The sequence below is a fragment of the Sceloporus occidentalis genome, unplaced genomic scaffold (genome assembly GCF_023333645.1).
Source record: "Sceloporus occidentalis isolate IW3139 unplaced genomic scaffold, rSceOcc1.0.p SCAF_2, whole genome shotgun sequence".
Taxonomy (NCBI): Eukaryota; Metazoa; Chordata; class Lepidosauria; order Squamata; family Phrynosomatidae; genus Sceloporus; species Sceloporus occidentalis.
The window spans coordinates 272,774,543-272,798,820 of NW_028316982.1; the positions used below are offsets into that span (position 1 = coordinate 272,774,543).

A 24,278-nucleotide genomic window follows, 5' to 3' on the forward strand; every position below is an offset into this window, starting at 1 on the left:
TGACTTTATTCAAGCAGAACCGGAGCAAACGATGCGGAGGATGGAGTTTCGGTACCCGAGGGCGGGCGGGGAGGGAGGGGAAGGCGGGCGGGCGGAGGATGGAGGGCCCCCGCTGACCCGGTCTCCCTTGGCCCCGACAGGTGCCTCCTCCTCCTCCTCCTCCTCGGCCTCTCGGTCTGCTTCTCCTCCTCGGCCGCCCGATGGGCTCCGGAGCCGGACCAGCTTCTCCGGTGAGTCGGCAGGACCCAGGGGCCCAGCCCTTTCCCCCGAGGAGCCCGGCTTCCCTGCGCTCCCCCCCGGGCGCTGCCTGGCTCCTGGTCCTGAGCCGCCCGAGGGAGGCAGTGGGGCCCGAAGCCCCTCCGTGGCTACTCGGGGCGGTCGCGGGGGAAGCAGCCGCGAAGGCCTTGGGGGCCCAGGGGGCATGGCATGGCATGGCAGCCCCGAGGGAGCCGAGCAGGGCCAGCCGCGGCCGTGTGTCCTCGGAGGGGAGACCGCCCAGGAATCCCAGGCTCCCTTCCGAAGGCCTCCCGGCATCCCTGGCCGAAGAAAGCCCCGCCGGGAGAGAGACCCATCAGCCCACAGAAGGCTTGGAAGCATAGACATGCCGAGGGCCTCCTGGCCAGTCCTGGGGTGGGAGAGCAGCAAGGGACCCCCGGTGTGTGCCATCACCCATCAGCCCCCCTGGGCTGGCCTCCCTTTTCCTCCTCCTCCTCCTCCTCCTCCTCCAACCCCGCTTTTCCCGCCCCAGGGTCCCAGAGGGATGGCAGTCCATGGGTCGCCTGGAGCCCTCCGAGACGCTCAGCCTGACGGTGGCCCTCCGGCAGCAGCACCTGGCCCACCTGGCAGGGCTGGCGGAGAAGCTCTCGTCTCCAGACTCCCCAACCTATGGTAAGACTGGCCTCCCCCTGGCTGGCAGCATCTGGGCCAGGAGCCCCATGGGCCCATAGCCATGACCCTGGCCTCTGCTGGGTGACCAGGTGTCCTCACTGCAAAGGAGGACAAGGCCTCGCGAAGCGTAGCACCCTCCAGGGAAATGTGGGGCAGTACAAAACAAAAGCTAGACTCACTGGCAGAGCTTGTCCATTCATTTCATAGGCTTTCTTAACAGCTCTCTGGCGTAGCCTGCATTTTGTTATGTACCCAAGGAAAGCCCATGACATTCACAAGCACTTGTCTCCCTTAAAGAGCCTGGCTGGCTTGCAATATCCTTGCACAACTCTGAGCAAGACAGAGGCTTAAACTTGTCCTCGACTGCCACAAATCCTTGCATCTGCCTTTTAATTATCCCTTTCGTTGCCCCTTCTGCTGAAATCAAGGATTTCATTCTGTCCTCAAGCAGTCCATGGCCAAACAGGTTTGGCTGGCCTTTTTTCCCCTTCAGCAAAAACAAAGGCACCTTGAGCTCTGGGTGCGAGTCTTGTCTGCTGTTGCTCCAAGGAAAAAGGAACTTCGATAGGATCCATCCTATCCCCCCATTTGCTGCAAGGATGGGCTGCCAGGTAGATGCATTTCTCTGATGAAAACAGCAAAATGGTGTTACTCAGTGGGCTTCTTAGCCATGCTCAGAATCATAGAACGACAGAGTTGGAAGGGACCACAAGGGCCATCCATTCTGCCATGCAGGACGTTTGGAAGCGTCCCAAAACATCCAAAATGGAGGGCAATTTGGAATTCCTCCTGGACAGAAATCTGAAATGTAGGACATCTCCTGGGAAAGGAGGACATCTGGTCACCTGCCATAGGACAACTGACACCTGCTCCCTCCAGGTGGCTGCAGTGAGGGGACAGAGTGGCCTGGCTCCCTGGACAGCCCTTTCTGTCCAAACAGGGCAGGGGCACAGTGGCCACAGTCCTCTTCTGGCCCAGCTGCAGTGGGACCCTCATTCCCCTGAGTCCCCCCAATTAGGCTTCTGCCCACATCCCTAAAGGAATGATCACGAATGCCCCCTACTGCACACCCCACACTTTGGTTGTGGTGCACCCCCCCAAACAGTGAGTGCACATAAGGGGGCTACGGTGAAAAGGGACGAGCGGCTTGGTGGCCTGGCTGTGGCTACTGCAGGCAGGGGTCAGAGGGAGACTGTGACCCCACTCCAGTGGACACAGCCTGGACTTGGGGGTCTCTGTTTTCTTGCAGGGCAGTTCCTGTCACTGGCCGAAGTGGCGGCCCTGGTGGCCCCGTCCCCTAAGACACAGGAGAAGGTGAGGGGCTGGCTGGAAAAACACAGCGTCCAGGAGTGCCAGGAGGTGGCCACCAAGGACTTCCTGCATTGCCAGGTGTCAGTTAGGTGAGTCAGGGTAGGGGTGTCATTAAGGGGGTGCTGGGGTTATCGAATGCACCAGGTGACACCCTAAGCTGCCTTGAGTCCCTGTACTGGGAGGAAGGCAGGATATAAATGCCTCCTTTTCATCCTGGAGAGAAGTGACCAGTGGGGTGTCCAGTGGGGCTCTGTCCTGGGCCCAATGTTATTCAACATCTTCATCAATGATTTGGATGACAGAAATGGGGGCATACTTATCAGATTTGCAGATGGCACCAAATTAGGAGGAATAGCTAATACCCCAGAGGACAGGATCAAGATCCAAAATGACCTTAATAGATTAGAAAGCTGGGCCAAAGCTAACAAAATGAAAGTCAACACGGAGAAATGTCAGGTACTGCACTTAGGGCAGAAAAATGAAATGCACAGATATAGGATTATGGGGGACACCTGGCTGAATGAGAGACTTGTATGTGTGAAAGGAATCTGGGAGTCCAAGGAGACCACAAGTTGAACGCCAGTCAACCATGCAGTGTGGCAGCTAACAAGGCCAATGCAATTTTAGGCTGCATCAATAGAAGTATAGTGTCTAGATCAAGGGAAGTAATAGTGCCACTCTATTCTGCTCTGGTCAGGCCCCACCTGGAATATTGTGTCCAGTTCTGGGCACCACAATTCAAAAAGGATGTTGAGAAACTGGAGCCATGTGTCCAAAGGAGGGTGACTAAAATGGTGAAGGGTCTGGAAACCATGAAGCCCTCTGAGGAGAGACTTAGGGAGCTGGGGATGTTTAGCCTGGAGAAGAGAAGGTTAAGAGGTGATATGACAGCCCTGTTTAAATATTGGAAGGGATGTCATATTGAGGAGGGAGCAAGCTTGTTTTCTGCTGCTCCAGAGAACAGGACCCAATGGAGCAATGGATGCAAGCTGCAGGAAAAGAGATTCCACCTGAACATTAGGAGGAACTTCCTGACAGTAAGGGCTGTTTGACTGTGGAACACATTCCTCCCTCGGAATGTAGTGGAGTCTCCTTCCTTAACGGTCTTTAACAGAGGCTTCATGGCCATCTGTCAGGGATGCTTTGATTGAGAGTTCCTGCATAATAATAATAATAATTATTATTATTATTATTATTATTATTATTTATATCCAGCCTCTTCTGCTTTGAGGATCGAGGCGGGTAACAGCAAAGTGAATACAATACACAATAATAAAAACAACAAGCCCCACAAGATCCCGACCCAACCCTCCCTCCCAACTATAAAATTAAACAGTAATAAATGGTTAAAAAGTACAGTGGGCCCTTGCCTTACGGGGGGGATCCGTTCAGGACCCCCTCCGCGTAAGGCGAATTCCACCTATGCTCAAGCCCCATTCATTTGAATTGGGCTCGTGCGCAGCATCATGGTGTCGCGGGAGCATGCAGGGCGCCACAGGTGCGCGCCCCATTCATTCGAATGGGATGCGCCGCCCTGCATGTTCCCCACGGCTTGAGCGCGTACGCTCAAGTCCGTGTAAAGCGCACCCGCATATAACATGAGCGCACTGTGCATAACAATACAACAAAGTTAAAAACAAACCACAACTAAGAAAAATAATAAAAGGAGGGGGATTCCAGTGGTTCTGGACATTATCCATCGGGGAAGGCCTGCCGGAAGAGAAAGGTTTTAGTCGCCTTTTTAAAAGCCTCGAGTGAGGATCATTGGCGAATCTCTTCGGAGGTCATTCCAAGTTTTTGGAGTGGAGGCAGAGAAGGACTTCCGGGAATTTCACCACCAGCCTGGTCTTTCTAGATTGTAAGAGGTTTTTCCCGGAGGATCGGAGTGTATGGGAGGATTGTATGGGAGGAGGCAGCGTTCCTTCAAGGAGGCTGGACCCAGGCCATGTAGGGCCCCTCCCCTCTTTTTATTATTTTCCTATTTGTATTGTTATGCATGGCAGAAGGGGGCTGGACTGGATGTCCTTTGTGGTCTCTTCCAACTCTACGATTCTATGATTCTATGCTTCTATGATTAAATAAATGAAATAAAAATAAATTAATAATAATAATAATAATAAGGGGTGTGTGACCCCACTCCTCCCCAAACATCTCTGCCTTTGGGCAGAAACAGGCTGAGGTTGGTGCCTGCACCCCTTTAAAACACTGAAGAAATGGTTAAGTGGGGAACTGCTCAGTGGCGGGAGAAAGGAGAGGCCCCATTTTTTAAAATAAAAAATTAAACTTTAAATTTAAAAAATTGATTTAAAAATTCAATTAAAATTGTTGTTCCTTTTAAAAAAAAAATTTAAAACATCACTTCCTGCCAAATTTTCACTTTCTTTTTAGCCACATAAAACACAGTACATGTAAATAAACGTAGGCTCTGCACATGATAATTGTAATTAAAAAGGAACAATTTTAATTTGGCTAGCTGTTTATGTCACAATTTTTGCCATGACCTTCAGTGATATACAGGAATTATGATTTAGGAGTATGATTAGTATAAAAATATTACTAAAGATTCTGCATTATGTAAGAATTCATTCTAGGTCTCATGTGTATGTATGAGTTACCAAACTGGGTGGCACCAACCTTAGTGATGCCACTTAGTGAAGGAGGGAAGATATGGGACCAGAGGGAGGGAGGGAGGTTGGGGTGAGCCTCCCCCAGAGGCTGAACCCCTTCCCTTCTCTCCACAGAACGGCCGAGCGCCTCCTCCCAGGAGCCCAGTTCCATCGCTATGTGAAGGGGGAATGGAGCGTGGCCCGCTCACCATCTCCTTACACTCTCAGCAAGGAGCTGATGGAGCATGTGGATTTCGGTACAGTGTGGTGCAAGGAGGGGAAGGGAAACAGGACCCCCCTCCCCACACACACACACAACACCTGAGCCTGACATCCCAAACCATTGCCTTATCTGCCACTTTGAGTGGTTGAGTCTCTGCCCATAGGTGACCGAGGCACTGACCGGTGATGCTGAAGTCCTGCGGATGAGGGTTCAGTCAGGCTACTCCATTCCCCCCATGTCACTCTGGGATCAAGGGTCAGGTCCATCCCCCCCCCCATGTTACTCTGGGATCAAGGGCCAGGCCTGCTTCAGACAGTGCCACGGACCCACACATGGCTGCTGCCCACAATCCTCTCCCTTTCTTTCTCAGTGGGTGGCCTTCACCGCTTCCCCCCAGAGAGGAAAGCCCTGATCCGGTCCTGGGGCGCCAAGAAGAAGGAGCCGCAGTTCACTTTCCACCTAGGGGTGACTCCAGCTGTACTCCGTAAGCGCTACAACCTGACGGAGGGGGATGTGGGCGCCTCCCCAAACAGTAGCCAGGCTTGTGCACAGGTACATGGAGCCAGTTCCCCCAACCTCCTGTACCTCCTCCAACCCCCAATTTGTTTCCTGACTTGAGCCTGGCTCCCAGGCCATGGAGGAGTCGGGCACGTGGCTTGCATGCTGTTTTGATGGAAGGGAGTCCCTGTAGCCCCCAAATGTAAGTCACCCCTTCCCACTAGGCAACACTGACAGCTTCCATTTTTTGCAAGGAGTGGTTCTTTGGCAAAGCCTTTGGGTCTTCATTATCAATTTCAGACCAAGACCCACTCCCCAATCAGTGATTGCCATGGAGATCCTTCTTTCATTAAGATTAGGATTATGGCGCAAAGGGGGCAGGAAAATTGGGGGGCAAGTGGCAGTGGACACCTCCATCCTTGCTGGCAGAAATCCCACTGGCCATGCAAACCTGAGAATGGCAAAAAGTGGGACTGGGTGGCATGCTTGCTGCCAACTTTGCCCGGATAGGGTCTCTTACTGGGTCTGTGAGTGGGCCCTCCCTGACGGTTCCCTCTTTGCTCCCTCAATTTATCCCCAGTTCTTGGAGCAGTACTTTCACCCAGCTGACCTCTCGGAGTTCATGAAGCTCTTTGGCAGTGGCTTTCCACACCGCTCCAGCGTAGACCATGTGGTCGGCCACCAAGGGGGCAGCAAGGCCGGCCTGGAGGCTAGCCTTGATGTGGAGTATCTCATGAGTGCTGGCGCCAACATCTCCACCTGGGTCTTCAGCAATGGAGGTACCAGCCCAACAGGGGCCAGGGGAGGATGACTTCAGTCCCATGGGCATCTCTCCATAGGAGTGGGGTGGCAGAGGGGTGGGAGTGGTCCCTGCCCTTGACCCCTTGCATCCTGCTCTACCCACATGCCCACAGGGAGGCACGAGGGGCAGGAGCCCTTCCTGGCATGGCTGCTGTTGCTGAGCAACACCTCTGCCCTCCCGTGGGTCCACTCAGTCAGCTATGGGGACGATGAGGACAGCCTCTCCAGGGCCTACATGGAGCGTGTCAACGTGGAGTTCCAGAAGGCAGCTGTCCGAGGGATGAGCATCCTTTTTGCCTCAGGTACAAAGAGACCAGCCAAGCCATCTTCCCCATGCACCTTAATAATTATAATAGTGATTAATAATAATAATAATTGGTAACCTCACGACTTGATTTCTGCAACATGCTCTACATGGGGCTACTCTTGTGCCTAGTCTGGAAAGTTCAGTTAGTTCAAAACATGGCAGCCAGGTTGGTCACTGGGAGACCTAGAAGTGACCACATAACACCCATCCTAAAATTGCTTCATTGGCTGCCTATTAGTTTCCAGGCACAGTAAGAGGTGTTGGTTATAACCTTTAAAGCCCTACATGGCTTGGGTCCAACCTATCTAAAGGATCACCTTCTTCCGTATAATCCACCCCACGCACTCAGGTCCTCTGGGAAGAATTTATTGCAGACTATAAAGACCAGGTTGACTGCAACTACCCAGAGGACCTTTTCTGCAACGGCCCCCAATTATGGAATGGCCTGCTGGAGGAGATCTGTCATATTACCACCTTAGACAGCTTTAAAAAGGCTGACAAGATGGATCATAGAATCATGGATCTCTTCTAGCAGGCCTTCCCTGAATAGCAAACTCGGCCACCAGCTGAATCTATCTTCCATTGAGTACTTGTACCCCATCTGCCCATCCCTGATTATTTTAATTGTATTGCTGTTAATGTTTAGTTCTGTTTAATTGATGCTTTAGGAGAGGGAGGGAATGATTGGGATATGGGATATGTATGTTCTCGTTTTAATTGCAAGCCTCCTCAATTGTCCCCGAGAGAGAGGCGAGATATAAAGTTTTTATTATTCTTAATAATAATAATAATAATGAAATGTATTTATACCCCGCTTCTCCAATGAGATCAAGGTGGCTTACAACAGTATTAAAAACATTAAAATACAGTAAAATACAATACCCCATAAACCTGCCCACCCACAATAACCAATAAATACAAAAAATAAACGATAATTTTTGTTGTTATAGTTATTCTTATCTGCCCCTCCCCATGAATTGAGGTGGGGGACAACAATTAACAAACAACATCAGTTAAAATACATCAGCTCTTAAATATACACCAATTTAAGAGAACAAATAAGATGTACATGTATTAAAACAATGCACATTTAAAATTCATCATTTAAAATTTACCCTTTAAAATCATCTGGATAAGCCTGCTGGAAGAGACAGGTCTTCAAAGCTGTTTTAAATTCTGATGTTGAATCTCGTCCAGCAGGTCATTCTACAGTTTTGGGGCGGCTGACTGTCTTCTGGCTGACTGTCACCAACTTAGTCCTGGCTGACTGGAGTAATTGTCCACCAGAGGATTTGAGTGTACAAGGCCCCTGTGCAGGCTATACTGGCTGGGGATGCTGGGTTGGACGCTCCCTGGTGTCATTCCCTCCCCATGGAGAGCTAGGAGCTCCTATGTCCAAGGAAGCCCCTGAGGAAGAGTGCGCAGCTGCAGTGCCTACTGGCACTAGGAGACCATAGATCTCACCCTATACAGTCTGCCCTCCACCTTTGCAGCTTTGACTTCTGCTGCTTTGATTATTCATGGATTTGATTAATAAGTTCTCTCTAGGAATCTCTAGGTCCTCTGGCGTGACTCTAGGGTCGATGTCTGCCAGAAGTTGTGCTGGAGAAGCCCAGATATTCCTAGAGAGATCACTTCTGTAGGCATTTGTAGGTCCTCCAGTACAATTCTGTGGTCAGTTTCCAACAGATGTTGACCATGTAGTTGTGCTGGAGGACCTAGAGATTCCTACCGAGGTGTTCTCTCAGTTAAAAAAAAAGTGTTTTTTAACTGAGGGGTTTCCCCCCCACTTTAACAGGAGTCCTGGGCCCCTAGTGAATGCGGAAGGCCCACTGTACTTTGTTTCCTCCACATGCACAGCACGCATGGCTGACCTGAGACCGGCTACTCACCAGTGGAGACAGTATGTAAAGAGATCTTGTAGCATCACTGAGACCCACTGAAAGAAAGAAGTTGGTAGCATGAACTTTTGTAGACTTCAGTCTACTTCCTCAGATGCACTTTCATTTCCTCAAATGCATCCGAAGTAGACGTACGTTTATGAAAGTTCGTGCTGTCAACTTCTAACTTTTAGGTAGTGCAACAAGATCTCTTTACACACTGATTCTGCAGACTAACACAGCTATATCTTTGAATTCTGCAACCTGTGGAGAGAGGCAGAGTCAGTCAAGGCAGGACCTCTTTTGCTGTGGCACCAGCTTTTACTAAATTTGATCTCAGGTCATTCATCTGGCAGGTCATTCCAAAGTCTATGGATAGCTGAAGAAAAAGGCCTTGATTGTGTCTTCCTACATGGCGAGTTGGACTTGATAGCCCTTGAGGTCTCTTCCAACTCTAGGATTGTATGATTCTGTGATTCCTCTGGCTGACAATTACCAACTGAGCTGACTGGAGGACCTGAGTGTAAGGAGCAGATTACATGGGGAAATGTAATTGTTTCAGACATTCATTCCTCTCTTTTTGAGGGGCAAAGGAATTTTTTGCAAAGCTGTTTCCAAAACATCAAAGGGAAATCCCACAGCCCAAATCCTATTGTTTCACCTTATAGAGTAGAGCCATTGAACAAACAGGGAGGACACAAGTCATTCCTTGTGACCATCCGTGGGTCTTCTCCTCTCCAGTTGGGACTGACTAGGATGATTCAGGCCCAACTGGACTAACCAGAATTGGAGAATTCTAGAACAATTCTAGACAATCTAGAATTTGAAGGATGGAGGCCAAAGGAGAGGAAATTTTGGCTAATGAAGGGAGAAATCATGAACTAACGGAGCTTTTGTTGCTTCTGATGCTTTCAGGGGACTCTGGAGCCGGTTGCCGGACCATCCGGCCGGGTCACCATGTTTTCCGACCCAGTTTCCCAGCTTCCAGGTGAGAAGAGGCAGCATTTATTTTAATATTGTCATAATTTAATTCTATTTTAATTTATCGCTTGTGTATGTTTTAACTGGGCTGTTCTTTTAATATTACAAGCTGCTTTGGGTATCAGTTTTGAGAAAAGAATTGCATACAAATTGATAATGATAATGATGTCGAGGGGGCAGGAGACGGGGAAGGGGCTTTCCCAGCCTCCCATGCTCCTTCTGGCAAAGCTGTGCTGGGGATGGTGATGTGGGGAGGGGGTTTGCATTGATGGTGACCTGTCCATCCTACCACCTGAGCTCCCTGAGCCTGGTTTGGAGATGTGGGGTGGATGTGCATCAGAGGGGATTCAGGCTTTGAATTTCCTGGTTGAATTACCCACCTGCTTCTTCCCCCCATAATTGTGGACTGCTGCCATTTCCCAGAGGACCCACCTCCAATTTTTTTTAAAGGATGTGGGCAAGCTGGAGTGTGTCCAGAGGAGGGCGACTAAAGTGGGGAAGGGTCTGAGAACCAGAAAGCCCCATGAGGAGATACTTAGTTTGTTTCTCTTGGAGGGTGGTGGAGTCTCCTTCTTTGGAGGTCTTGGATGTCCATCTGTGGGGGATGCTTGGATTGTGAATTCTTGCATGGCATGGGGTTGCACTGGATAGCCTTTGAGGTCTGTATGGTTCTATGATTCTACCCCAAAAGCCCTTCTGGCTTCCAGCCCACTCATATCCATCCAGGCTTGGTTTGGGATGGTGTTTTGCAAAGATGGAGGAAAGACCTGGAAAGACCCACTCTGGGTTCCCCCAAATGCACCTGGGAAGGAAAGGCTCCTTTCCTTTAGGGAGCTGGGTCTGTTTAGCCTGGAAAAGAGATGGTTAAGAGATGATATGATAGCCCTGTTTAAGCATTTTAATGGGTGACACATTGAGGATGGAGCAAGCTTGTTTTCTGCTGCTCCAGAGATGAAGACATGGAGCAATGGATGCAAACTACAGGAAAAGAGATTCCATCTCAACATTAGAAGGAACATCCTGACAGTAAGAGCTGTTTGACAGTGGAACACATTCACTTGGAGATTGTGGTGGAGTCTCCTTTGGAGGTCTTTAAGCAGAGGCTGGATGGCCATCTGTCAGGGATGCTTTCATTGCGAGTTCCTGCATGGCAGGGGGTTTGGCACAGGACAACAACTGTGACCTGGCTTGCATTACTGAGACCTGGCTTGGGCCTGGAGGGGAAGCTGTGTGGGCCCAGGCCCTGCCTGCCGGGTACTCAGTGAAGGACCAGATCAGGTTAGGTGGGCGGGGGGGGGGTGTCGCCTTGATCCATAAGGACACCTTGTCTCTTTCTAGGAACCATGTTCGTCAAACTTCTTATATCGAGTATATTTACCTGACCCTGAAGGCCAGTGACAGCTTAGGGATTTTGTTGGTATACCGGCCACCTCGTGCGCTGACTGACTCCCTGGACGAACTGACACAGCTGGTCTCGGAGGTATTGTTGGAGTCTCCCAGGCTTTTAGTCCTGGGTGACTTCAACATTCCCTTCGCGGCCAGCTATGTTCCATCCGGTGCAGTTCGTGAATTCATGGATACCATGACTTCCATGGGGCTGTCTCAACTGGTCTCGGGTCCAACGCATTCTGCGGGTAATATGCTCGATTTGGTTTTTTGTTCGAGCATGGAAAATCCGTGGGCGGAAATAACCAACATTTCCCCCCTGTCATGGACGGATCATTTCCTTGTGGAGGCAGCGATCAAGGCGCCTACCCAGATCCCCCTCGGAGGTGGCGGACCTATTAGAATGGTCCACCCTCGAAGGCTGATGGAACCCAAAAGGTTCCAGGAAGCCCTAGAGGGGCTTATGGATGGAAATGACGGCGATTCTGTTGATGTCTTGACCGGTATTTGGGATACCGGTCTCTCCAAGGCTATACACAGTATCGCTCCCAAGCGCCCTCTCAGGCCTGCTTCCAAACGAAAGCCCTGGTATACAGAAGACCTCCGGGCACGGAAGCGGGTTCTGCGACGGCTAGAGCACCGCTGGCGGAAACACCAGCGCTTATCCGACCAGACTCTCCTAGACCATCTTTTGAAGGACTATGGAGAGGCGATACGTGCAGCTAAGAATTCGTTCTATGCTGCACGTGTCGCGTCCGCGGAGTCGCGTCCGGCAGAGTTGTTCAGGGTAGTGAGGGAGCTAACTCAGCTCCCTCCTGCCCCGAACCAGATCCTTGAACCTTCTAAGGCCTGCTGCGACCAATTTAACAACTTCTTCGCGGATAAAATCTCTCGGATAAGCGAAGGTCTTGAGGCCAGCCTTAGAGCAGAACCTAGAGTAGAGGTATCCAGGGCTTCCGTGAACTTGGTTAGTCTGGATCAGTTTGAGTCTGTCAGTACCGAGGATGTGGACAAGATCCTTGGAAGTGTTAGGAAGACAACATGCCCTCTCGATCCCTGTCCCTCATGGCTAGCGGCACAGGGGGGCCCAGCTGTAACCTTGTTGTTACAGCGGATTATCAACACCTCACTGAGGGATGGGCAATTTCCAACAAATTTGAAATTGGCCGTAGTTAAACCTCTATTAAAAAAGCCCTCCCTTGACCCCCTGTTGCATAACAATTATCGGCCTATCTCACTATTGCCATTTCTGGGGAAGGTGATCGAGCGGGCGGTTGCAATCCAACTTCAATCGATCTTGGATGAAACGGAATATCTAGACCCATTTCAAACCGGCTTTCGGGCGGGTTACGGGGTTGAGACTGCTATGGTCGCCTTGGTCGATGATCTCTGTCTGGGCATGGACAGGGGAAGCGTGTCCCTGTTAGTGCTCTTGGACATCTCAGCGGCTTTCGATACCATAGGCCATGGTATCCTTCTGGGGCGCCTGGCGGAGGTGGGAATCGGGGGCACTGCGCTCCAGTGGTTCCGGTCCTACCTCTCCGGGAGGTCCCAGATGGTGCAGCTGGGAGACGTGCGCTCCAATGAGAGGGCCCTTACATCTGGGGTCCCTCAAGGAGCCATTCTGTCTCCCATGCTTTTCAACATTTACATGAAACCGCTGGGAGAGATCATCCGGAGACATGGGGCGCGGTGTTATCAGTACGCTGATGACACCCAAATAGTCTTCTCTATGTCTCCGACTGATGCAGTGACCGGGATTGGCGTCTCTCCTCTCGTGGCCTGTCTGGAGTCGGTAATGGGCTGGATGAGGGACAACAGACTCAGCCTGAATCCAGAGAAGACGGAAGTACTCGTGATAGGTTCCCCCGGTCCGGGGCTGGCGGTGGTTCCACCAGCCCTGAACGGAATCACGCTTTCCGTGAAGGACTCTGTACGCAGCCTGGGGGTGCTCCTTGACTCGTCGCTTCACCTTACATCTCAGGTGGATGCGACGGTCAGGAGCACCTGTTATCAGCTTCGGCTGATACGCCAGCTGCGTCCCTACCTCGACCGGGGAGACCTTGAAACGGTTGTACACGCCCTGGTAACCTCTCGTTTGGATTTCTGCAATGCGCTCTACATGGGGCAACCCTTGTACCATACCCGGAAGCTGCAACTTGTGCAGAATATGGCAGCCCGTCTGGTTACTGGCACTGCCAGGGCCAGTCATATAACACCAGTCCTTAAAGACTTACATTGGCTGCCTATTCGCTTCCGGGCGCAATACAAGGTGTTGGTTATTACCTATAAAGCCCTAAATGGCTTGGGCCCAGGGTATCTGGAGGACCGCCTCTCTCCGTACAATCCGCCCCGCACACTCAGATCATCAGGGCAGCTATTGTTAACCGTTCCAGAGGCGAAATATAGTTCTACCATCAGGAGGGCTTTCTCCATCTCAGCCCCCAACCTCTGGAACGCGCTGCCCTTCGAGCTCCGCTCAGCCACCTCCCTAGCCCAATTTAGGAAGGGGCTAAAGACCCACTTATTTGAACAAGCTTACCCCTGACCAGTTACTCTCCCCCCTTCCCCTTGTCAGCACTGTCTTGCCGGCATGGACATTTTGTTATTTTTATTAATTTGTTTTTAATGTTTTGTATGACTTGTTGTTATATTGTTCGGAATTGTTGTTCACCGCCCTGATTTTTAGAAGGGCGGTATACAAATAAAGTTTTTATTTTATTATTTATTATTATTGGCTAGATGGCCCTGTGGTCTCTTCCAACTCATATGATTCTAAGATCCTGGTTACTTGGGGGGGCACTGTGCCCACCTTGAATTTCCCTGTGGTTGGACTGTGCCCATTTCTGTGCCCACAGCCCCTTCGTGACGACGGTTGGGGGGACCTCCTTCCAGCACCCCTTCTTAGTGAGCGCCGAGATCTCCGACTACATCAGTGGCGGTGGTTTCAGCAATGTTTTCCCCATGCCCAAATTCCAGGTGAGCCTTTGAACAAATTGTGAATTTTAAATGTGGATTGTTTTAATATGTGTGCATCTTATTTTTCATTTGAAATTGATGTGTGTTTTAGCTGATGCAGTTTCTCTATTAATAGTTGTTGTTCCCCGTCTTGACCCACGGGGAGAGAAATACAGTTGGCCCTCCACAAATGCAGATTTGACTACTGCGGATTTGATTAGTATGTTCTCTCTAGGAATCTCGCTCCTCCAGCGAGATTCTGTCATCAGCCTCTGCAAAAGGTCACAAGGAAGGGCCTAGAGATTCCTAGAGAGAACACTGCTCTAGGCATTTGTAGGAACTCCAGCTCAGTTCTCTAATCAGCCTCTGACAGGTGTTGACCTAGGATTGTCCTGGAGGACCTAGATTCCTAGAGAGATGTTTTCTTGGGTTAAAAAAATAGTATTTCTTCATGCTTTGGTGAGGCCTCACCTGGAATAATGCTGTGTCCAGTTCTGGTCACAATTCAAAAAGGATGTTGAGAAACTGCAGCCATGTGTCCAAAGCAGAGCAACTAAAATGAGGAAAGACTTAGGGAGCTGGGGATGTTTAGCCTGGAAAAGAGACAGTTAAGAGGTGATATGATAGCCTTGTTTAAATATTTGAAGGGATGTCATATTCTTGTTTTCTGCTGCTCCAGAGAACAGGATCCGGAACAATGGATGCAAACTATAGGTCAAGGGATTCCACCTGAACATTAGGAGGAACTTGATAGCAAGAGCTGTTTGACAGTGAGACATGAGCCCTCGGAAAGTGGTGGATTCTCCCTCTTTGGAGGTTTTTAAACAGATGCTGGAGGGCCATGTGTGGGGGGTGCTTTGATTTGGTGTTCCTGCCTTGCAGAATGGGGTTGGACTGGATGATCCTTGGAGTCTCTCCCGACTCTATGATTCTGTGATTCATTTGTCCTTTTCCACTTCTGTGTCTCTAACCCCATATAGTGTGGAGGACTCACTGCTGTTTTTATTATTGTTGTACACTTATTGCCTGCCCTTCTGTTTGCATGCCTCCCATACACAGCCATGCCTGGGCAGAGTGACCTGGCACTGGCCTGGTTGTATAGCCATACACAGACCTTACGCATACACACACACCACACGCTGCATGCCTGGTGACCAATCTTATGGAGCTGCTGAGTAGGATGTGTGTTTGTTTGTGTTCAACACAAGGAGGTTCTGGTTGGCATGGATGGGGTGGGTGAAGGTTGTGCCCGCGGTCAGCCTGGCTGCATCCCCTACCTCTGCTTCACTCACCCCCTCGACAGGTGGCCGCTGTGAAGCGCTTCCTCAGCACGGCTACTCATCTGCCCCCCTCCAGCTACTACAACAACACCGGGAGGGCCTACCCAGACCTGGCCGCCTTGTCCGACAACTACTGGGTGGTGTCCAACCGGATCCCGCTGCCCTGGGTCTCCGGCACCTCCGTGAGTAGGGGGCTGTGTTGGGGGTGGAGGGCGGTCTGTCCTAAGGGCCCCAGCCAGGGTGACCAGATGTCATAACCACAAAGGCACCACAAAATGTAGGATATGACCAATAAAACCTAAAAACACTTGTATAAATATAAATACATTTCAGGTGGTGTCTTTACTGTCTTTATTATCCATATTTTTTTCTGATTAATTTATCTTTGTTAAAATGCCTTGTTGGCCTGCAATATACTTACAGAACTTGGAGCAAAGCAAATGCTTAACATTGTACTCTACTAGCAACAAAGCCTTGACATTTAAATTATTCCTTTCATTTGTCCATTGTGCTGAAATTAAAGTGAGGGAAACCCTTTCAACATTTGCTTTGCGTCCAGAAGCAGCCCGTTGCCTAACAGGTTTGCTGTCCATTTCCCCTTCGAGAAACAACAAAAGTGCCTTGAGCTCTGGGTGCGAGTCCTGTCTGCTGCTGCTCCTAGGAAAAAAAGAACTTCAGAAGGATTACTCTTATCCTATTTGCAGGCTGTTAAGTAGACCAAGTTCTCGAAGGGGAACAGCAAACATGGTGTTACTCAGTGGGCTTCTTAGTGGTGCTCAGAATGAAGGATATTTTAGGAATTTCTGCTGGTCAAAAGGCTTAAATGTAAGGCATGAACTGGAAAAGAACCTCCACTTTCACCCCTTTCTCATGACTTCCCCCCACTTTCCTGTGCCCCCTATGCCAGGAGAACCTTGGTCTGGAATAACTGGGGCATGGGGGTCTGTTGTGTCCCGTTCCAGGCCTCAACGCCGGTGGTGGCTGGAGTCTTTGCGCTGATCAATGACCGCCGCCTGCAGCGTGGGTTGCCCCCACTGGGCTTCCTCAATCCAGTCCTCTACCGGCTCCAGGATCAGGGCCATGGCGCTGCCCTCTATGATGTAAGTGTGCATGGGGTGAACCTCCCACGCCCTTGGCCCTGTGTGTTTGTGGGGAAGGGAGTCCATGCCCTCTTGAGAAAGGGTCAGTCTCATTCAGATGCCCACCCTCTCCTTCCCTTTTCTCCTAGGTCACCACCGGGTGCCACCTCTCCTGCTTGGACGCCACCGTGGAGGGCCAGGGATTCTGCGCCACTCCGTCCTGGGACCCTGTCACTGGCTGGGGGACCCCCAACTTCCCGGAGCTCCTGCGTGCCCTGCTGGGCTAGTGGCCCCAGTGGGTATGGGTGGGGGGCATGCGTTAGAATGAATGCCCCTTCCCCAGACACGTTTTTGTGGCAGGAAATGGTGTCCTGTGCCACTCCTATGCCCATAGACCCTGGTGCTGGGGAGAGGGCATTGGAAGGAGCCTGCTTGTGGAATTGGTGGAGTAGGGGCTAATTTGGGGGGGCTGAGAGATGCATATGCCGCACAAAGCCTGGCACAGGGCTGAGCATCCAGTATGTGCCCATCTTGGGGGGGGGCAAGGGCTGCCCTGTGGTGGCCATGCTTTTCTTCCATTTGTCCAGCCAAGGAGGGGAAGGACTGGCCAGTGTGGGGCCCCTGGCCCATGGCCTTCCCCTCCTTGCCCAGGTAGGAGGAAGATGGATGGGTGGCATGAGGCAGGCCTCTATTGGTGTGGGTATGGGGCATGTCCTACCAGAGAGGAGAGTCCCAATGCCAGCCCTGAGCAGAAGACCCCTGCAGTACCCAGCCAAAGGAGAAGGACTCTGGCCCAGTGTGGCATCTATTCTCCCAGGGCAATGCTTGCGGGGCAGGAAACCATCTGTCCAAGGCAATAAACCCATGGAGCTGCTGACTAGATGTGTGCATGTCTTGTGGGCAGGGGGCTGCCCATTGCTATGGGGCTGGGTGGGTGGGAGGGAGGCAGATTAGGAGGAGTGGCTAATACCCCAGAAGCAGTCTTGCCAACAAGCCTCAATTCCCCAGAATGTTTTGCCAAAATCCCTGGAATTCCACAATATTTTTTATTATTATTATTATTATTATTATTATTATTCAGTCAAAATCCCCAGAAAGAAATTAATTAAATTCCCCAGATTCTGGGGAATTTACTGGAAATTGGGGAACAACCCGCCCAGAAGAGAGGCTCAAAATTCAAAATGACCTCAATAGATTAGAAAGGCCAACGCTAACAAAAGGAATTTCAGTATGAAGAAATGTAAGGCACTGACTGCCCTTAGGCAGAAAAAATGAAACGCCTAGATGTAGGATGAGGGAAACCTAGCTTAGCAACAGTACATACGAAAGGGCTCTGGGAGTCCTACAAGACCACAAGTTGAACATGAGTCAAGAGTGTGATGCAGCAGCTAAAAAGGTCAGTGCGATTCTATGCAGCATCAATAGAAGTGTAGTGTCTCGATCAAGGGAAGTAACAGTGCCACTCTGTTCTGCTCTAGTCAGGCCCCACCTGGAATCCAGTTCTGTGCACCACAATTCAAAAAGGAGGCTGACAAGTTGGACCTTGTCCAGAGGAGGGTGAAGAGTCTGGAAACCATGAAGCCCTCTGAGGAAAGACTGAGGGCGCTGGGGGTGTTTAGCCTGGAGAAGAGAAGGTTAAGAGGTGATATGATGGCCTTATTTGAATACTTGAAGGGATGCCATATTGAGGAGGGAGCAAGCTTGTTTTCTGCTGCTCCAGAGAACAGGACCCAATGGAGCAATGGATGTAAACTACAGGAAAAGATTCCACCTCAGCATTCAGAGGAACCTCCTGAGAGTAAGGGCTGTTCGACAGTGGAAGACGCTCCTTCCTCGGAGAGTGGTGGAGTGTCCCTCCTTGGAGGTCTTTAAGCAGAGGCTGGATGGCCATCTGTCGGGGGGGGGGGGGTGCTTTGACAGAGAGTTCCTGCACGGCAGAGGAAGGGGGCTGGGCTGGGGGGCATAGGGCCACTGTCTCAGGCCCCACCAGATAAAAATAGAAGATAAAATAGAATGATAAATAAAAAACAATATAAAATCCATGATCAAAATGGAGGGATATTTTGGAACGTTCCTCCAGGAGAGAAGGCTGGAATGGAGGACGCGTCCTGGAAAAGGAGGACGTCTGGTTACCCTCTTGAGTGTGGGCGGGGCTAAAGAAGAGGGCGGAGCAGCAACAACAAAGGGCGTGGCTGTAGAGGCCAGAGGCTAGTCGCGCTTGAGCGTAGGCGGGGCTAAAGAAGAGGGCGGGGCATCAACAAGAACAGAAGGGCGTGGCTGTAGAGGTTAGTCGCTCTTGAGCGTGGGCGGGGCTAAAGGAGAGGGCGGGGCATCAACAAGTGGTTCCAGGGTCGAGAGTTCCGTCGCGCGGGAGGACATCATATCCGGGGCGCCCTGCTGCCGCGCCTGCGCAGAAGGAAGAGGCCTCCATGAGCGGCACAGGGGCGGCGGGAAGCGGCGGGGAAGGCGACCCCAGCCCTGGGCCCCAAGCTCCGGCGCCGGCCGCCGCGGAGCCCCCTTCCTCCTCGGGCAAAAGCGGCAGCCCCGCGGCGCCTTCCACCGGGGAACGCTCCGGAGGCGGTTCCGGTTGGGGGTCTCCGCCGCCGCCGCCGCCGCTCCTGGCTCCCCTGAGAGGCGCCCCTCGGCCCTCCCCGGCCCCGTCCTCCTCCGAGGGACCGCCGTCTTCCTCCTCCTCCTCCTCGTCGTCTTCCTCCTCCTCTTCCTCCTCTTCGGTGCCCAACGGGGTCTTCGCCGCCAACGGAGGAGGGGAGGCCAAGACGCCCACCGCAGCCCCGGCCAATGCCCCGCCGCCGCCGCCGACCCCGGCTCCCCCTCCGGCCGCCTCGGCCTCGGCCGCCTCGGCAGCAGCAGCACTAGCCGCCGCTTCTCCCTCGTCCTCCTCCGGCGCCCCCTTGGTCGACTTCCTCCTCCAGCTCGAGGACTACACCCCCACGGTCAGCACCGACGCCCGCAAAAGAGAGAGTGCCTCGGAACCCCGAGGCGGAGTTAGGGGACCCTCAGGCGGGCCTCAGCCGTGGGGGCTTTGGGCAGGGTTTGGTCGGAGTGGGTTTGCCTCCATCGCCCTGGAGCCTGAAATGCACGAAAGGGATCTAGGAGTCCAAGTAGGCCAGGAGTTGAACTTGAGTCAGCAGTGTGATGCGGCAGCTAACAAGGCCAATGCGATTCTAGGCAGCATCAAGAGAAGTATAGGGTCCAGATCAAGGGAAGTAAAAGTGCCTCTCTATTCTGCTTTGGAGTTGCATAGACTTCACAAGCCTCTGAGGAAGCAGACTGGAGTCTATGGAGCTCTACGAAAGCTCATGCTGCCAACTTCTTTCTTTCAGTCAGTCTCCAAGGTGCTACAAGAGCTCTCTACAAGTTGAAAGTGAGTCGACAGTGCAATGCAACAGCTAAAAGGCCAGTGCAATTCTAGGCAGCGTCAAGAGAAGTACAGTCGCCCCTCCAAGTCCACGGACTTCAAAATCCATGGAGGGGCGACCACTATTCATCTGAATGGGGTGTGCGCCCCATTCAGGCCTATGGGCTTGAATATGCGTGAGATTTTGAACTCACGGGGAGGTCTGGAACAGATCCGCCTGAGTTCAAAGGGGCAACTGTATAGTGTCTAGATCAAGGAAAGTAATAGTGCTACTCTATTCTGCTCTGCTCAGGCCCCACCTGGAATAATCCTGTGTCCAGTTCTAGGCATCACAATTCAAAAAGGACATTGAGAAACTGGAGCCATGGGTCCAAAGGAGGACAGCTAAAATGGTGAAGGGTCTGGAAACCATGAAGTCCTATGAGGAAAAACTTAGGGAGCTGGGGATGTTTAGCCTGGAGAAGAGAAAGTTAAGAGGTAGCCCTGTTTAAATATTTGAAAGGATGTCATATTGAGGAGGGAGGAAACTTGTTTTCTGCTGCTCCAGAGAACAGGACCTGGAACAATGGATGCAAGCTGCAGGAAAAGAGATTCCAGCTCAACATTAGGAGGAACTGCCTGACAGGAAGAGCTGTTTGACAGTGGAACACACTCCCTCAGAATAATGGCATTGCCTTCCTTGGAGGTCTCTAAACAGAGACCGGATGGCCATCTCTCAGGGATGCTTTGATGGAGAGTTCCTGCATGGCAGAATGGGGCTGGGCTGGATGGCTCTTGGGGTCTCTTCCAACTCTAGGATTCTAAGTCATGCTCTCTCATAGAATCCTAGAGTTGGAAGAGACCCCAAGTATGGAGTGTGACTTGCCCTGGGATCTCATAGTGGCGTTAGGGGGACCCTAAGGTGAACCTCTGTCGTGGAGTTTCCTTGGCGATGTTTGTTCAGAGGGGGTTTCGTATTGCTATCCTCAGGCTGCAAGAGTGTGACTTGCCCTGGGTCACCCAGTGGATTTAATGGCAGAGTTAGGACAACCCTCAGGTGACCCTTTATCAGGAGGTTTTCTTAGCAAGGTTTGTCCAGGAGGGGTTATCCCTTGCCATCTTCTAGAGAGGCTGAGAGAGTGTGACTTAGAAGCATAGCATGTGACTCACCCAGGGGGACTCATGGTGGAGTTAGGGTGACCCGAAGACGGCCCTGTCATGACCTCCTCATGTCAGTGTGGCCTTCCATTAATGGCTGGTGAAACAGCCCAACATTGGAAGAGGAGTGGTTGGGGGTCTTTATTTCTGGGCCATGGCCGCCCTGTAATGGGGATTTTCTTGCACGGTTTGTTCAAAGAAGGTTTGCCAAAATTGCTTTCCTCTGGGGCCGAGAGAGTGTGACTTGCCTTAGGTCTCCCAGTGGGTTTCCATGGCTCAGATGGGAATTAAATCCTGGTCTCCAGAGTTGTAGTTGAATGCTCAAACCATTATTGCATGCTGGCTTGTGGTGGTGGTGGTGGTGATGATGATGATGATGAATTATCAATTGTCATCTTACTGTTGTGTGCCTTCAAGTCATTTCAAGCTTCTGACAACCCTAAGGTGGACCTATTATGGGTTTTGTTGGCACATTTGTTCAGAGGAGGCTTGGTATTGCCTTCCCCCAGACTGAGAAAGTGTGACTTGCCCACTATAACCCAGTTGGTTTATGTGACAGAGCAAGGAATTGAATCTGTGTCCCTAGAGTAGTAGCCTGACACTGAAAGCACTACGCCACCTTGCCTCACAATAAATAATTATAATTATTTACTTTGAATTATTATTGTCATCTTACTGTTCTTGTGTGCCTTCAAGTCGTTTTATGGCAACCCCAAGGTGAACCTACGATGGGGGTTTCTTCACAGGTTTCTTCGGGGGGGGGGGTGCTATTGACTTCCCTTGAGGATGAGAGGATGGGACCTGCCCAGGGTCACCCGGTGGGTTTCCGTGGCAGAGCTGGGATTCAAACCCTGGTCTCCAGAGTCAAGTCCAACACTCAAACTCTTGGCATATCCTTTCCCACCTTATCCTCAGCAAACTCTTTTTGCCTTCCTTTTCAGATCCCAGATGCTGTTACAGGCTACTACCTGAATCGGGCTGGCTTCGAAGCTTCCGATCCGCGCATGTGAGTCCAGATGGGTGGAAGTGGGGTCTTGTGGTCTCCCCAAGAGTGGCACAAAGGGACATTTAGATGCCACCTCCCCCCCCCCCCCCCCGATCCCTTCACAGTCTCCGGACCTGGTTTTGGAGTGGCCATTCTCTGGTCCTGGGGCAGGGAGTTCCACCGGCTAGTTGTTACAGCTGAGGGAGGAGGGTCCCTTGTGGTGTCTTCCAGAGTGGTACCACAGGTGGCCTAGAGGGTCATTTTGATGCCAAGCCCCTAAGCAAAGCTCCTTAGTTTTGCAGTGGTTATACTCTTTTCCCTGGGGCAGGGAGTCCCACAGGTTACTTGGGTACAGCAAAGAGAAGGGTGTCCGCTGTGGTCTCCTCCAGAGTGGCACCATAGTGACACAGAGAGGCATTTAAATGCCACCACGCCCCCAGCAAGATACCGTCATGCTCCTGGTTTTGCTGTGGTAATTCTCTTGTCTTGTGGCAGGGAGTTCCACAGGCTACTTGTTACAGCAGAGAGAGGAGGGTCCCCGTGGTCTCCTTCAGAGTGGCACCACAGGTGACACAGAGAAATATTTAGATGCCAGCCCTCTTAGCAAGATAGCATGGTCTTTGAGCCCGGTTTTGCAGTGGTCATTCTCTGGTCTTGGGGCAGGGAGTCCCACAGGCTACTTGGGTCCGGCGGAAAGAGGGAGATTCTTTGTGATCTCAACCTAGAGTAGCACCACAGCTAGCACAGAGGGACATTTTGATGCCTCCCCTGTAGGATCATGGTCTTTGAGCCTGGCTTTGTGGTGGTCATCCTCTGGTCCTGGGGCAGGGAGTCCCACAGGCCACTTGAGTACAACAAAGGGAGGGGTTCCTCCCCTCCTTCATTGACCCCCCTGACATCCTGCCCCCCTTCTGCCTCCAGCATCCGCCTGATCTCCTTAGCTGCCCAGAAGTTCATCTCAGACGTGGCCAACGATGCCCTCCAGCACTGCAAGATGAAGGGCACAGCTTCAGGCAGCTCCCGCAGCAAAAGCAAGGTAGGTGCACTGCCCAGGAAGGGGGTGGGGGGGGTGGGGTAGTTCGGTTGCCCACTCCCTGCCCACTGCTTCCTAACTCCTTGCCTCCCTGCAGGACAAGAAGCACACACTGACCATGGAGGATCTGGTCCCTGCTCTCTCCGAGTACGGCATCAACGTCAAGAAGCCCCACTATTTCACCTAGTGTTCCTTTGTAGGGATGCTGGGTATTGCAGCATTAAAGACCTTCTCTGTAATGTATCACTGCTTCTCCCTTTGCCTTTCCCTGTGACTATGGCAGTGCACCCTTCCTGTTTAACCATTTGCCACCAGTGACATGAGGCTCCTGATGCCCCCCCCTCCAATGCCCTGTGGAGGGTCAGAGGCTATGGGAAATTGGGGGGCTGGGGTTTCCTCTACCTAGGTCAAATTCTCTCCCCGCAGGAAGACTGTCGACAGTAATTAATTACTTATAATTATTTCCATTGACAGAGACATCCCTTCATTACATTTTGACAATACCTGATTGGAGACACGTGTGTAACATTGGTGAAAGGGGGTCCCTCTAAAAGGGGGGAGAGTTACCAGGTTCCAGTGCAGGCTTTCTCAGGGATTTAGGGGCACAGAAAAAGAGAAGGGAACCCTAATTGCCCCCCAGACTTGCAAGGCCTTGCATACAGAGATCTGGCTTGCAGTTGCATCATAAGAGCCATCTACAGTTGGAGTGAGTTACTTTAGGGGTGTGAAAAATGCAGCCCTTGAAAATGGAAAGGAAACTTGGGCAGGGAGGGCAGCAAATACGGCGGGTGTGGGGGTCTGGAGGTAAGACGCTTAGACCTGAATCTAAAGGCAGCAAGGGTAGACAGCATTAGCTGTTGAAATGAGTAGTCAATTTTGCTGCTTCAAACACTCTTAGAATCCTTGCACTGGAAGAGATCCTCAGGGTCCATCCAATGTAACCATTTTCTGCCATACAGGAAGACACCATCAAAGCACCGTCATGCAGAAACAGAATCAAATCACCCCTGACAGATGGCCGTCCAGCCTCTATTTAAAAACCTCCAGACTACATCACTCTGAGGCAGCAGCATCTTCCTCCACTGTCAAAATAGCTCTTACTGTCAGGAAGTTCCTCCTAATATTGAGGTGGAATCTCTTTTCCAGTATCTTGAATCCATTACTCCAAGCTCTGTTCTCTGGAGCAGCAGAAAACAAATTTGCTCCATTGTCAGTATGACATCCATTCAAAGACATAAACAGGGCTCTATCTTATAACCTCTTAACCCTCTCTTCTCCAGGCTAAGCACCCCCAGCTCCCTAAGTCTCTCCTTATAAGGCATGGTTTCCATACCTTTCACCATTTTGGTCGTCATCCTCTGAACAAGCTCCAGCTTCTCAACATCCCCCTTGAATTCTGGTGCCTGAAACTGTATGCACTATTATTCCAGGTGAAGCCTGACCAAAGTGGAATAGTGATGCTATTACTTCCCTCGATCTAGACACTATACAGTGCTACCTCGGGTTACAAATTTAATTCGTTCCGCGGCGCCGTTCGTAACCCGAT

The 24,278-nt window shown here is 51.3% G+C and overlaps 2 protein-coding genes across 2 annotated transcripts; both read left to right on the forward strand.

Moving 5' to 3' along the window:
- The first annotated feature begins 9 nt into the window (after positions 1-9).
- On the forward strand, positions 10-21,720 carry TPP1 (tripeptidyl peptidase 1). The gene is made up of 14 exons (XM_089513131.1): positions 10-51; positions 141-230; positions 749-888; positions 2,138-2,288; positions 4,941-5,062; positions 5,399-5,580; positions 6,107-6,305; positions 6,441-6,629; positions 9,430-9,502; positions 13,740-13,860; positions 15,143-15,301; positions 16,082-16,219; positions 16,348-16,493; positions 21,656-21,720. Exons 1-13 carry the CDS (start codon positions 32-34, stop codon positions 16,483-16,485), a joined length of 1,722 nt encoding a protein of 573 aa, XP_089369257.1. The 5' UTR covers positions 10-31; the 3' UTR covers positions 16,486-16,493; positions 21,656-21,720.
- Positions 18,564-22,975, forward strand: TAF10 (TATA-box binding protein associated factor 10). The gene is made up of 4 exons (XM_089513132.1): positions 18,564-19,152; positions 21,656-21,720; positions 22,621-22,735; positions 22,830-22,975. Exons 1-4 carry the CDS (start codon positions 18,628-18,630, stop codon positions 22,917-22,919), a joined length of 795 nt encoding a protein of 264 aa, XP_089369258.1. The 5' UTR covers positions 18,564-18,627; the 3' UTR covers positions 22,920-22,975.
- The last annotated feature ends 1,303 nt before the right edge of the window (positions 22,976-24,278 follow it).